This window comes from Tenrec ecaudatus, chromosome 10 (genome assembly GCF_050624435.1).
Source record: "Tenrec ecaudatus isolate mTenEca1 chromosome 10, mTenEca1.hap1, whole genome shotgun sequence".
NCBI classification, from domain to species: domain Eukaryota; kingdom Metazoa; phylum Chordata; class Mammalia; order Afrosoricida; family Tenrecidae; genus Tenrec; species Tenrec ecaudatus.
Genome location: NC_134539.1, coordinates 51,039,335 through 51,051,274, shown reverse-complemented (window position 1 = coordinate 51,051,274; position 11,940 = coordinate 51,039,335). Strand labels below are relative to the sequence as shown.

The following is an 11,940-nucleotide window of genomic DNA, read 5'->3' as shown; positions in this document are numbered from 1 at the left end:
CTGCCCCAAGGAAGAACAAGGAAACTTTCTACTCCTGAAAAAGAGTTGCTGCCTCAGAAACCCACAGGGACAAGGCTACTCTGCCCCCTGGGGTTGCTGTGAGTCAGCAGCGCCTTGACGGCTGCGGCGAGTCCATTGTGGCAACTGCCCACTTTCAGACGGGTAGATGGCCTCCCATTGTTTATTCTTAAGGGTGAGGCATCATTGGAACTAAATCTTTATGCTCACTTTGTATAAATGCCCATTCTTATCATTTCAGAGAAGAGCCTATCATTTTCTCTTATGATTGGCTTAGTTGGGTCAGCCACACACCTTCAAGGTTCACCCACGTCTGCAGCCTGTTCTTCATAAGGCCCAGCAGGGTTCCATTGCGCGTGAGGCCCACGTGCGCTGACAGGCTCATCTGTTGGTGCCCACTGGCCTCGATCCTCTCTTTCTGCTCCTGTGAGCACTGCTCTGGCCCCCTGGTATTGCTATGCTTCAGAACGGATTCAATGGCATTGAGGCTTTTGTTTGTTTTGAGAAGGTATATATGTGTCCAGGAAAGAAATTGCCGGTCCTACACTAATTCTATTTTACTTGTTCAGGACTTGCTGTACCGTTTTCCACAATGCCTTGACCATGTTACACTCCCCTCCTTTGCTGGGGAGCATTCCAACCTTCCCACGTTTTAAAAATCAACATAGTTTTAGCAGGGGGCAGGTGGTGGCATCTCATAAGTTTTTGTTTATTTGTTTCAGGTCTTTATGATACAAAAGTTTCACAAAGACACAGTGTTACAGTTCTTCTTGGTTGGAAACTAGCTTGCTGGTCCAAAGAAGTTAAGTCAATTTCAATGTCACTTTCCCTCCTTTTGATCCAGGTCGGAGCTGAGCCTCCCCACCCCACCCCACTCCACCCCACCCTGGCGAATCTGACTCTCCTTTTCAATTGCAGCAGTTCCTAACCTTCCTCGTGCCGTGACCCTCTCACACAGCTCCTCATGTGGCGGTGACCCTCAACCATACATTATGTTCATTGCTACTTCATCACTGTCATTTTGCTACTGTTATGAATTAGGCGACCCCCGTGAAAGGGTCGTTTGACCGCTAACAGGGTTGACACCCACAGGTTGAGAACCACTGCTCCATGGGTACGGGCAGTGAGCACCTTCACACGTGTTGGCTGGCCACTCCAATGACCTGTTAGCATATGCTCACTGTGGTAGTTACATAATCTGTTGCCAATCTGAGACGCATGGAGACCCCTGTCAGCGCTGAGATGCTCCCACTGCGACTGCATCCACAAGACCCACTAGCTGTGACCTTCCCAGCTTCGGCATCACTGTACGTGCTTCATGAGTCTGAAGAGTGGGCTAACATCGGATTTATGGACTTGGTCTGGACTGGGCTGGGATGCTTTCTCAATATTCAATTGCTCTTGTATTTAAAGCTTTCTTATGCACATCTGAGCATCTATGGACTTGTTTCTCCAGTCTATCTAGACTCATTAACTGCTTTGAACAGTTTCCCCAGGAGAGAGTCTACAAGTAGAGTGGTAGTGTCTAAAATTGTGTGTTCACTGCCCCCTTGCTGCTGCCCAGAAAGCCTCTCCCATGGGCACCTCTGCGATGCTGACTCTCCCCCCGTCCCACCCACCCCCACCCTCTCAATCGCTGGGCAGTACCCATTTCCCCGTGAAATCAATCAGTGGTTGCTTTTTGGCAACTTTCAGTCTGCCCCATGCCCCTCTGAGAATAACCGACTCTGCTTTGAGCATCTAGAGAAGACCAAATGCGGCTAGAGGAAGGAGTAGCCAGTGCAGGGCAGGGGCAGAAGTGTATCCTCCTGCCTCTAGGCTGGCCTAGAGGACACAGTACAAGGGCCCCTGCAGGTTTCCTAGATGGTAACTCTTGATGGGGGCAGAAAGCCCCGTCTTCTCCAGCTGGTGGGTTCCAACTACTGACCTTGAAGTTAGTAGCCCAACACATAATCACAATGTCACCAGGGTCCCAGCCGGTGGTGCCACCCGAGAACGATACACATTGTTAGAACATGTATCACTGATGGTTACACCACAAGCAGTTCCCCTGAGCCTGCATGAGGGGTGCGGGCAGTTACCTTGCAGCCATCCATGGGCACCTGGGGCCTGAGCTGACCACCAGCTTCAAAAACCTGTCCATTCCAGGCGCGGAAGCGCACAGCCTTCGGGGCTGGGGTCCGCCCAGGGCCCTCCTGCCACACGGTCATGTTCAAGCAGTGGATGGTGATGTGCTGTGTCACCTCGGAGCTGAGCAGGTGCAGGAAGTTCATCTGAACACGGCTGATGGCAAACTCCACCTGCAGGGCGCATAGCCGAGAGGCATGGTCCCGCTCAGCCTGGCTTGGTGGGAGATCAGCTCGCCTGTCCTGGCCAGCACGATCCAACCCTTCCCCAGCCCCGGTGAGAAGGCAGGAGTGGCCTGTGCCTATGTGAAAGGCAGGAGGCTGAGCTCCAGGGCAGCTGGGTGGCAGAGAAGGGAAGGAGGGAGCTGCTAGGGTCCCCAGGTCACCTGATCCCTCCCCCCACTGCATGGGTGGCCTCTGGGGTGCAGCCGAGACCCAAGAGGCCCAGAGAGGTTGAGGGCCCTGCTCAAGAGTGAGGAAGAGTCCCCCCCCCCCCCCGCCCCTGAGCCCGTGGCCAAGATCCCCATGTAGGTGGGGTGGGCCTGGTGTGCCAGGGCCTGTCGCTGCTGCTGCTCCTGGAGGGGATGGTCACCCAGATGGGCAGCTAGCTCCATCTGGGGAAGCCAGGAGCCAGCTCTGGTCCAACCCCCCTGCTGGGGGTTGGATGCATGGCCACCAAGCCTCAGAGTCTGTGTGTGTGTGTGTGTGTGTGTGGTGCCTATAGAGATTGGAGTTCTGGATGGCTGTGGGATATGGCTGGCGGGTGGGGGTGGGTGGCAGCTTGCCTGCAAGGCTCCCTGTTAAATCCTAGCCCCTGGCTTGAGGCCTGGCCCGAGGAGGGAGCCAGCTGGTTGGCTGGCTGATTTGAGAGGTTCCCAAGCTCTGTGTTGGACAGGTCAGCTCATGCCCTCCCCACCGGGGGCTGCCGGGATGGGCCCCTGTAGTTGGAGCAGCTGCCTCAGCTCCTGGCATGCACGGTGCCCCCTCTGGGGAGCCTGCAGGAACTAGGGACCCCAAACCAAACCCACTGCCCCTGTATCCTTGTGGGGTCACAGTGACTGCAGAGGACAGAGCAGAACTGCCTGCCTCCTAGGGTGTCTAAGGCAGTACTCTTTACTGAAGCCACGCATGAGTGTGAAGTGACCACCTTCAGGTTCACTGCCAAGCCCTCAAGCCCTGCACCACCAGAACTCCACTGGAACTGCGGCTCCTCCATACACTGAGGACAGCCTGGGCTGCGGAGCAGCTGCTGCCTGCCTGACTTAAAGTTGAGCTTCCCAAGCCCGAAATAGGCATGTGGGAGGGCTCATTGGAAGGGGGCTCAGGATCTGTAGGTACCAGCCACAAGCCAGGTGGGCTGCGGGTCTCTAAGTCTGCCTGGCTAAGGCCGCTGATTTGTTTCAAGCAGGAGGTACTGTCTGGAAGACAGCACAGAACTTCAAAGGGTTTGGAAACCAGGGCTCTAGGCCGAGTCATCCCTGATCCACAGATGAAGAAATTGAGCCCACACAGCAAGAAAGAGCACTGACTGGGGTCTGGGCTGGCTGTATCCCAGGTATGGGGTACAGGGGGTACCTTGGAGGCCGCAATGGGCTGGAGACATGTCTGTCCACCGTGTGTGAAGTCACAGGAGACCTGGATGGTGTCGGATGAGCAGCCAAGGTTTGGGTCCACCCAGTAGGTACCTGCAGGGAGGGGGGTGGGGTGGGGGAACATGTAGAGTTGAGGATCCCTGGGCTTGGGACCCTGCCACTGGGGGGCCCCAGTCAGGCATGAAGTCATAGGGGGTAGGGGGGACAGAAAGGGGCTCCTGGCGCCACGGAGATGGAAGGAAAGGCTCGTAGGCAGAACTCTGAGCTGGGGGCCCTGGTGGGTCCTCTAGGCCGACCACCCGTCAGTGTTGACACAGAGGAGACAACCGAGATGCTCCCCTGGGGACTTTGAGGTCACCGGGCTATTTCTCTGTGGACACCCAGGACTCTCAGTCCGGGTTGGGAGTCGGGGATCACCCCACTGCTCCCAGATAGGTCCCTTTCTCAGAAGTGGGGTCCGGTGGCTGGATGTGTACAGACAAGGGAGGGCAGTAGGGAGAGGGCGTTGGTGGGCCAGGGTCCCCAGGGGGCACCGGCATTCCAGCGCAGGCATGTCTCCTGGAACTGCACCAGCTCAGAAGAGGTTGGAGGTGGCAGAAAAGGGAACAAGCAGGCTCTTCTAAGAAGCCTGGACAGCGTCCCCTGGGTCTGGACCTGCTACGGCCTGTGGGACTTCTGTCCTGTCCCACCTTGTGGATCTGTGGGCTCTGGGAGCATGGGGTCACTCCGCTGTGTCCCCCAGTGTCCCTATGTCCCAGGAAACATGAGGCCGGGCACATAGCAGGCTCCAACCTGCTTGCTTGAATGTTCAGGTGCCTCTCCAGGCCAGAGGCTTGCCCCAGGCCCTTCCAGAACACCCACTCTCAACCTGCAGCCATCCTCAGGAGCCCCCCGCTGACCCCACCCAGGCCAGGCCACTCCTGCTCCAGACCCTGTGGTCTTTCTTACCGTCCACTGTCTTCTGCTCACAGTCCATGAGGTCCCGGCAGACCCGGGCGGGGTTCTCTTTGGTGCCCAGGGGCATCTTAATGCTCTGGATGAGGTTGCTGAGGTAGTGTAAGGTTTTAAAGATCTCCCCTCCCTGGTCCAGCACCAGCCGGTCTGCATAGCCCTGTGCGAGGAGAGGCCATGTCCGGTGCTGCCCACAGCCCCCGCCCGGGGTGACCTTGTACAGAAGCTGGCCTCCCTCCCTTTGCAGGTAAGCACAGGACTAGCGACAAGATACAGTGCAAGGGGCCAGGGCAGCCCGGACGGTCAGCCATATTCTCTGGCAAAGATGGGCAAAGCCCTTGGGCACCCATCAGACAGGGTTGCCCAGGCTGCTGAGGCAGGGAGGCAGGGTGGCCCCAAAACTCTCTCTGGGAAGAGTCTGCGGCAGAAAGGGACACAGTGGTCATAGGGCTGTGGGTGGGTGCTCGCAGGGGTCCCTGAGGCAGGAGGGTGGGCGGTCTGTGAGGCCACAGGAGATAGAGCTGAACCAGCAGTCACCGCCCGGGAGCGGAGGAGCTTGCTGCCAGGAGGGAAGGAAAGAGCAGGTACCACCTACATGACCTCCAGCCTCAGTTTCCACAGACACAAAGTAGGACTAAGCGAACCCTTCCCTCTGGGGTCGCGTGGGTTAAGTGTGTGTGCGTGTGCGTGTGTGTGTGTGTGCGGCTGAAATGGCTGCATGACCTTGCCTCCTTGCTGCCCACGCTGAGCCTCAGCACCAGGGCTCTGGACAGCTCGGCAAGGCACATGGAGGACACACTACCATATCCCCAGGGAGTACCCACTCGCGCCCTACCTCTGTTCTGAGGGCTCCGCTAGCATCCATCCATGTGTGGAGAGCTGCCCCAAGGCCGTCTTGCTGCTGTTGAAGGAGAGAGGATGCCTGCCTGCTCCCTGCCCAGGGCCCGAGCCCATCTCTCCCTCCCCGACTGCCCTCAGCAAGTGCCAGCCGCCAGCCTGCCCTATGCACACTCTCGTTTTCCCTCCCTCTGAGGGCAGAGAGGAGCCCGGGTACTGCAGGTGGTACTTGTCGGGCTGCTATGCTCCAGATCAGCTGTTCCTCTGGAGGAAGATGGGCTTTCCATCCCGGGGGGCTGTCTTAGAACACACCCCCGCCGCCCCCCCGGCAGTTCTACCCTTTCCTAAGGGGTCGCTGTGAGTCAGCACCCACTTGATGGCAGTCTGGCTTTGGGTTTTGGCAAGAGGGTGTGCATGTGACCCAAATCTAACCCTGCCACCACGTCCCTTCAGGCCAGCCACAGCTTCCCATCATGCTCAGGGTCAAGTGGGCCAGACCCAGCTAAGTGCTGGGCCTCCCAGCCTGCGTCCCCTCTGGCCCATGGTCCATGCACCCACCAGTCATGACACAAAGCTTCTAGATTCTTCATGCTGCCGGGCCTTGCCCACTTGACTCCCTCCCTCGCTCATTTCCTCCCTCTAGGCCCCTCCTCGCCATCTCCTGTCCTGGGGTAGTTCCCCCAGGGAGCATCTGGAAACTTCTGGAGACATCTGGGGTTGTCAGAACTGTAGGCGATGTCACAGCACTTGGGCCAGGGGAGTGCTGAGCTTCCTACCACGCCTGGCCAGCCCCACGATGAAGGACCATCTGGTCTCCCATGGCAGGAGCACCAAGGCAGGGAAGCCTTTCCAGGTGCCACCCTCGGCTCTGTCAGAGCCCCGTGTCTCCCCATCAAAAACCAAACCCTCTGTCTGTTGCCGTGATGACACAGACCTGTGGCCATTCCCTCAGACACTGTTCCTGCCCCCATCTCAGCCTCTCACCAGCCCTCCCTCTGACCATCCATGAAAATGGAGCGGCAGCCTGACCTGCTCTAGGACACCCCCGGTCCTTCCACCAATAAGAAAGCCGTCTGGGGGAGGGCAGAGGTCCTGGACAAATCCACCCCTTTAATGAACAGGACACAGGAAGGGGAGGGGGATGCATGATACACAGTACCCACTGAGCACTTGTTGGGGCAGACCCCAGATGCCTGGCATACACAGGCATCTCCATGCCACACTGGGCTTGGTGGATGCCCAGCTGCAGCCACTAGCACAGCCTCTCCCCACCAGGGGCCCCTGGGGTTGGGGTTCAGCGCCAGGCTCTGGGAATGCATCCGTCTCAGAGCCCATGCCCAGCCCCACCACTTACTAAGCACACAGCAGATGGCCACCTGTGCCAGGTTGTTTCACCTGTCTGGCCTCAGCCGTCTCATCTTTAAGATGGGCAAGACAGTAAGACCAGGGCCCGCGGCTGCTGGGGGGCGTGAGCACATGACAGCCTGAGAGCACCTCTCCTGGGGTCTGTTCCATCAAGCTCTCAGTGGGTACTGCGTATCATGCACCCCCTTCCCCTTCCCTGTCCTGTTTGTCAAGGGGGCGGGTTTGTCCAGGACCTCTGCCCTCTCCCAGCTGCCTTTCTTATTGGTGGGAAGGACCGGGGGTGTCCTAGAGCAGGCCAGGCTGTCGCTCCATTTTTGTGGATGGTCAGAGGGAGGGCTGAGATGGGACAGAAACAGAGTCCGAGGGAATGGAGGTCACAGGCCCAAGGACCCCCGCTCTTTCCTCTCAGCTGATTCCAGGGACACTATCAAGCCCGAATCCCACTCACCCCCAGTGCAGACACGGACTGTGGGACAGTCCCTGCTTGGACGCTAGGGGGCAGCACCCCAGGCAGGAAGGCAGAGGAACCCTCAGAAAGGACTTGGGAGCCCTGGGTTGGAGGCTTCCTTCCTGAGCTCATCCCAGTGAGGGGCATGCACACCTCCACCTCCTGGCCCAGGGCTTCCCATGCCTCGAGGACGGAGGACACAAGGACATAGGCATCCCCAGGTCCAGCTCGGGGTTCTAGCCACCCACCCTGCACATAGCTGTACCCCAGCTCTACCCCAAGCGGGTGAAAGAGAACATTCTCCAACTTACAAACGGCGTAAGATTCCCGGGAGGACCCTGCGAAAGGAGAGGTCATGTCAGGGTTTGATGGGTCTGGGGTGTCAGGGACCGGGGTGCCATTGGGAAATGAGGGGACCCCATGCCAGTCTGGTGCTCCCGGAGGCCTGTGGCCATCAGAGGCACATGATTCCAGAGAGGTTCAGGCCCAGGCAAGCACAGGCTTGGCCCCGAGGCCCAGGGCAATGAGCACTGTTACCTACCGGTGGGCCGGGCCGCCCTCTTGGGCCAGGGGGACCCTGGAGGGGGGAGGAGACAACAGTGAGGTGCAGACAGCAGAAGCCTTCCACCCTCCACACACAGCCCAAACCCTCCGCATGCAGCACGGAGACCCAGGGACCAGGGTTACAGGCAGGTGCCCATGGACTGAGGTCCGGGGAGGGAGACAATCGTCTTCAGGAAGAGAACCCTGAGTGCCCACTCACCCTTGGACCTTGTAACCCCTGGAGGGAAAGAGAAGCAGGGAGGAAGAGTTAGGGGAGCCTGGGATGGGCCGTGGCCCAGCCTGAGAGTCCACCCTCTCTGGGCCCAGCAGCAGCCACTCACCAGGTCCCCTCGGCTGCCCTTGACACCCTCCGGGCCCTGCAACAAACCCAGACTTGGTGAGAGAGGGCCCACGGGGGAAACTGAGGCTTAGCCCGACTCCAGGTCACACAGGTAATCTGGAGTCAGGGAAGCGAGGGGGTGGGGGTGGGGTGACCCAAGAGTGCCTGCACGTACCGGGAGTCCCGAAGGTCCCAGGATGCCCAGGGGCCCTGCGATGCCTCTCTTGCCCTGGAGGAAGGAGAGAGAGCAGCTGTGGGGCCTGGCTCCTTTCCAGCACTCCCTGGGGGTGGGGGGAGGGTGTTGGGACAGGAAAGGCAGGGAGCCCTCCCCAGACAGCTCCCAGCCCCTCCTCTGTGCCTGGGGGGGAACTAGGAGAGTCGGCAGGGGCGGGCACAGAGGCACGCAGGGTGATGAGGCCAGCGTGAGCACAGGTCTGGACAGGGGAATGAATGGAGGTTGCAGACAGAGGGGGCTCAGGAAGAAAGCAGAGGAAGACGTGGGTCCAGCCAGCTGAGCCAGCCTTGGGTTTCGGGGAAATGTCCCCCTGGAGAGAGAGGGCCTCACCATCAAGCCGGGTGGCCCCCGAGGGCCCTGGATGCCTTTGAAGCCGATGTCTCCCAGGGGCCCCTGGAGGAGGCAGAGGGGGGACAGTCCATGCCTGGGTGGTCAGTTGGGGGGGGTGGGCAGGTGCCAGCAGCTCCCTGACATCTGGGGCCTGGCCTGCCTGCACCCTCCCTGATGGGAGAGGCCTCACCTGAGATGCCCAGGAAGAGAAATCTTTGCCATGCTGGCTGTGACCCAGCAGGCATGTGCCCCTGGGCTCCCTCAGTCCCTCCACTCTCACCATCCCATTTTACAGGTGAGAAAACCGAGTCAGGTGTGGGGCTGGGCTTGGAGCTCAGGCCTGCTGGGACATGAATATGCTCAGGTGGAGTGGGCGGGGGCAAAGATGCTCAAGTTGGAGCCCACCTGTGCTCCAGTGCTCCTTGTAGACACTCAGTACATGCTGGATATATGAATAAGTGAATGGGTGGGTGGCTGGATGGATGGATGGGTGGATGGATGGATGGATGGGTGGATGGATGGATGGTTGGGGGAACGGGCTGGAACCCCAGCAGGACTAGTGAGGAGTGAGGGGTCTGTACCTTAGGTCCAAAGAGGCCAGCCATTCCTGGGAAGCCCATCTCGCCAGAGTCACCCTGTGGGGAAAAGAAGGAAGTTGGGGTACATAGGACAGGGTCCTTGAGCCAATGGCCTCCCTCCTGCCCAGAGGTGTGCTCCAAGCACCAGCCTGCAGGGCCTTTGGGGAAGAGGGAAAGGTCTGTGGAAAGGACTCTGCGTGTCCCGTTCCCAAGGACACTCTTGAGGAGTGGTCCCCTGCTAGTGACGGGCCTCCGTGTGCTCGGCGTGTTCCCAGACCAGGCAGGAGGCACCATATTCTCTGGTCATAGGGGAGGAGCCCGGGGCACGGCAAGGAAGATGTGCTGTGGAGCAGACTGGATTCTCACCCACCCGGGTGGGTGGTCTGGGTCTCATGGAGTACACATCTCTGGCTCCTCTTCTCCAAAGGGACCCCTAGGGTCAGGGAAAAGGGGGACGGGCCAGTGGGCCCTGAGAGCCTGTCATTATGTGGAAGGTCCTCTGGCCCAAAGTGCAGGCTCGTGAGTCAGAACCTTCTGCTCTGTATCGGGAAACCTGAGATGACCCACTTCCCCTTCGTGGGCCTCAGTTTCCCCATATATAAATATGGCCCAGAACCCCCACTTGCCCCTTTAAGCAGGGCAGCAAGCGGCAGGGGAGAAAGGCACACAGGCCTCCAGCATGGCTGTGGGAGAACCCACCAAATTGGCCCTTCAGCTGTTTGTTTGTTTTAAGTTGTGGCTTAATTAGGTTATAATTCACACACCATAAATGTCACCCTTTTAGCATGTGTGATTCAGGAGTGTTTAGGATATTCACAGACTTGTGCATTGATCAGTATCAATTGATCTCGCTTCAGAACACTTGCCTTCCACCCTCCAAAGACCCCTGTGCCCATGAGCACTCCCTCCCTCCTTCCTCAGCCCAGACCTTGGCAAGGGGATGAGGCGACAAAGGGAAGCTGGCGATCCCCAACCTTTGGTGACGGGCCTCTTTGGTCTAGCGTGGTATTCCCAAGATCCATCCACACTACAGTTCGCGTTACAAGCTCATTGCTGCAAGCAGCTGATAATGTAACATGGCACGTACGGGTGGACCAGCATCACTTGGTGGACACTTGGGTTTGTGTCACAGACTGAACTATGTCCTCCCCGCCGAAAAGTATGGCAGATGCTGAGCCCCAAACCGGTGGGTGCAATTCCGTCTGGGAATCAGGTTTTCACTGTGAGGTCTGAGCAGCCACGTCCGGGTAGGGTGTGAGAGAGAAACGGCTCAGGAATGGGGCGGGGTGCCTGCCGGGTGGCCAACACCAATGCATGCTGAGACTATTCTCCCAGAGGGGTGCAGAGCCTTCCCCTAGAGCCGGCACCCTGTATTCAAATTCCAGCCCCCTCATCTGTGAGAAAATAAATTTCTGTGGGTAAACGACACCCTCGTGAGTTAGACTGACACTCGGGAACGCAGTCTGTTTGTTTCTCCTTTTGAGTCAGCAAGAAGAACCACGCTGTCATCAACATCACTGCGCATGTCCGCGTGTCTCGGACTGGCTCTGACGCGAGGGGATTGCTAGCCTCACGGAATGAGCAGAAAGTCTTCTCTGTCTTTCGATTTTTGAAAGGGTGGGCATACGATGGATGTTATTTCTTCCTCCGCCGCTGAGTCATGGAGGCTGGAGTTAAGAAGATTTCAATTCTTTTGTAGATAAGGCTACTCACAACTCATGCCATCGAGTAGATTCTGACTCAGAGCAACCCTGCAGGGCAGGGTAGAATGGCTTCCGTGTGTTTCTGAGATTGTAACTCCTGATGGAACTAGAGAGCCTCATGGATGGGCTGGTGGTCTCGAACTGCTGGCCTTGCGGGGTTAGTAGCCCAACACATAACCCACGACACCACCAGGGCACCCAGAAGGCTACTTAGGACAGTGATTCTCAACCTGTGGACTGTGACTCCTTTGGGGGTCAAACGACCCTCTCACAGGGGTTGTCTGATTCATCACAGTAGCAAAATGACAGTGATGAAGGAGCAACAAAAATAGTGTTATGACTGGGGGTCACCACCACATGAGGAACCGTATGAAAGGGTCGTGGCACGCTGACTGAGGTCATCCACTCTTTCTGGACTGAGTTTTCTGACTGGTGGTGTGTTTTCTCTCAAGGAAGCTGTCTGTACAAGCTACGTTGTTTAACTTATTGCATGAGGCTGCTCATCATATTCCTTTGTAATATCTTTAGGCTCTGTAGTGATGTCATTTCCCTTACTCCTGGTTTTGCTAATTTGTTCTCTCTCGCTCTCTCTCTCTCTCTCTCTCTTTCTCTCTCTCTCTCGTGATTTTACTGTTAAGTCTGGCTAGAAGTTCATCTATCTGATGAATCTACTGAAAGAAAAAACCTCAGCTTTTGGTTTCCTTGTTGTCTTTCTGTGTCTCATTCCATTGACAATCTCTCTGACCTTTCCTATTTCGTTTCTCCTGACTCTGTTTCCCATTCATCTTTTCCAGAGCGCGCCCGGCCCCAGGGGAGGGAGGGTCCCTGAGCCAAGGCCTTCTTTCCTTCACGCGTCAGCACCCTCCAATCTGAT

At 57.6% G+C, this 11,940-nt stretch overlaps 1 protein-coding gene across 1 annotated transcript in view; it reads right to left on the bottom strand.

Moving 5' to 3' along the window:
• The window catches only part of COL27A1 (collagen type XXVII alpha 1 chain), a 136,202-nt gene that overhangs the window by 2,225 nt on the left and 122,037 nt on the right, over nt 1-11,940 (bottom strand). The window contains exons 50-60 of the mRNA XM_075560363.1: nt 9,367-9,420; nt 8,786-8,848; nt 8,396-8,449; nt 8,222-8,257; nt 8,101-8,118; nt 7,879-7,914; nt 7,649-7,675; nt 5,523-5,588; nt 4,685-4,847; nt 3,720-3,829; nt 2,100-2,318 (exon numbers count right to left, since the gene is read on the bottom strand). Of these exons, the coding sequence (XP_075416478.1) occupies nt 2,100-2,318; nt 3,720-3,829; nt 4,685-4,847; nt 5,523-5,588; nt 7,649-7,675; nt 7,879-7,914; nt 8,101-8,118; nt 8,222-8,257; nt 8,396-8,449; nt 8,786-8,848; nt 9,367-9,420 (846 nt within the window). The remainder of the gene's footprint in view (nt 1-2,099; nt 2,319-3,719; nt 3,830-4,684; nt 4,848-5,522; nt 5,589-7,648; nt 7,676-7,878; nt 7,915-8,100; nt 8,119-8,221; nt 8,258-8,395; nt 8,450-8,785; nt 8,849-9,366; nt 9,421-11,940) is intronic.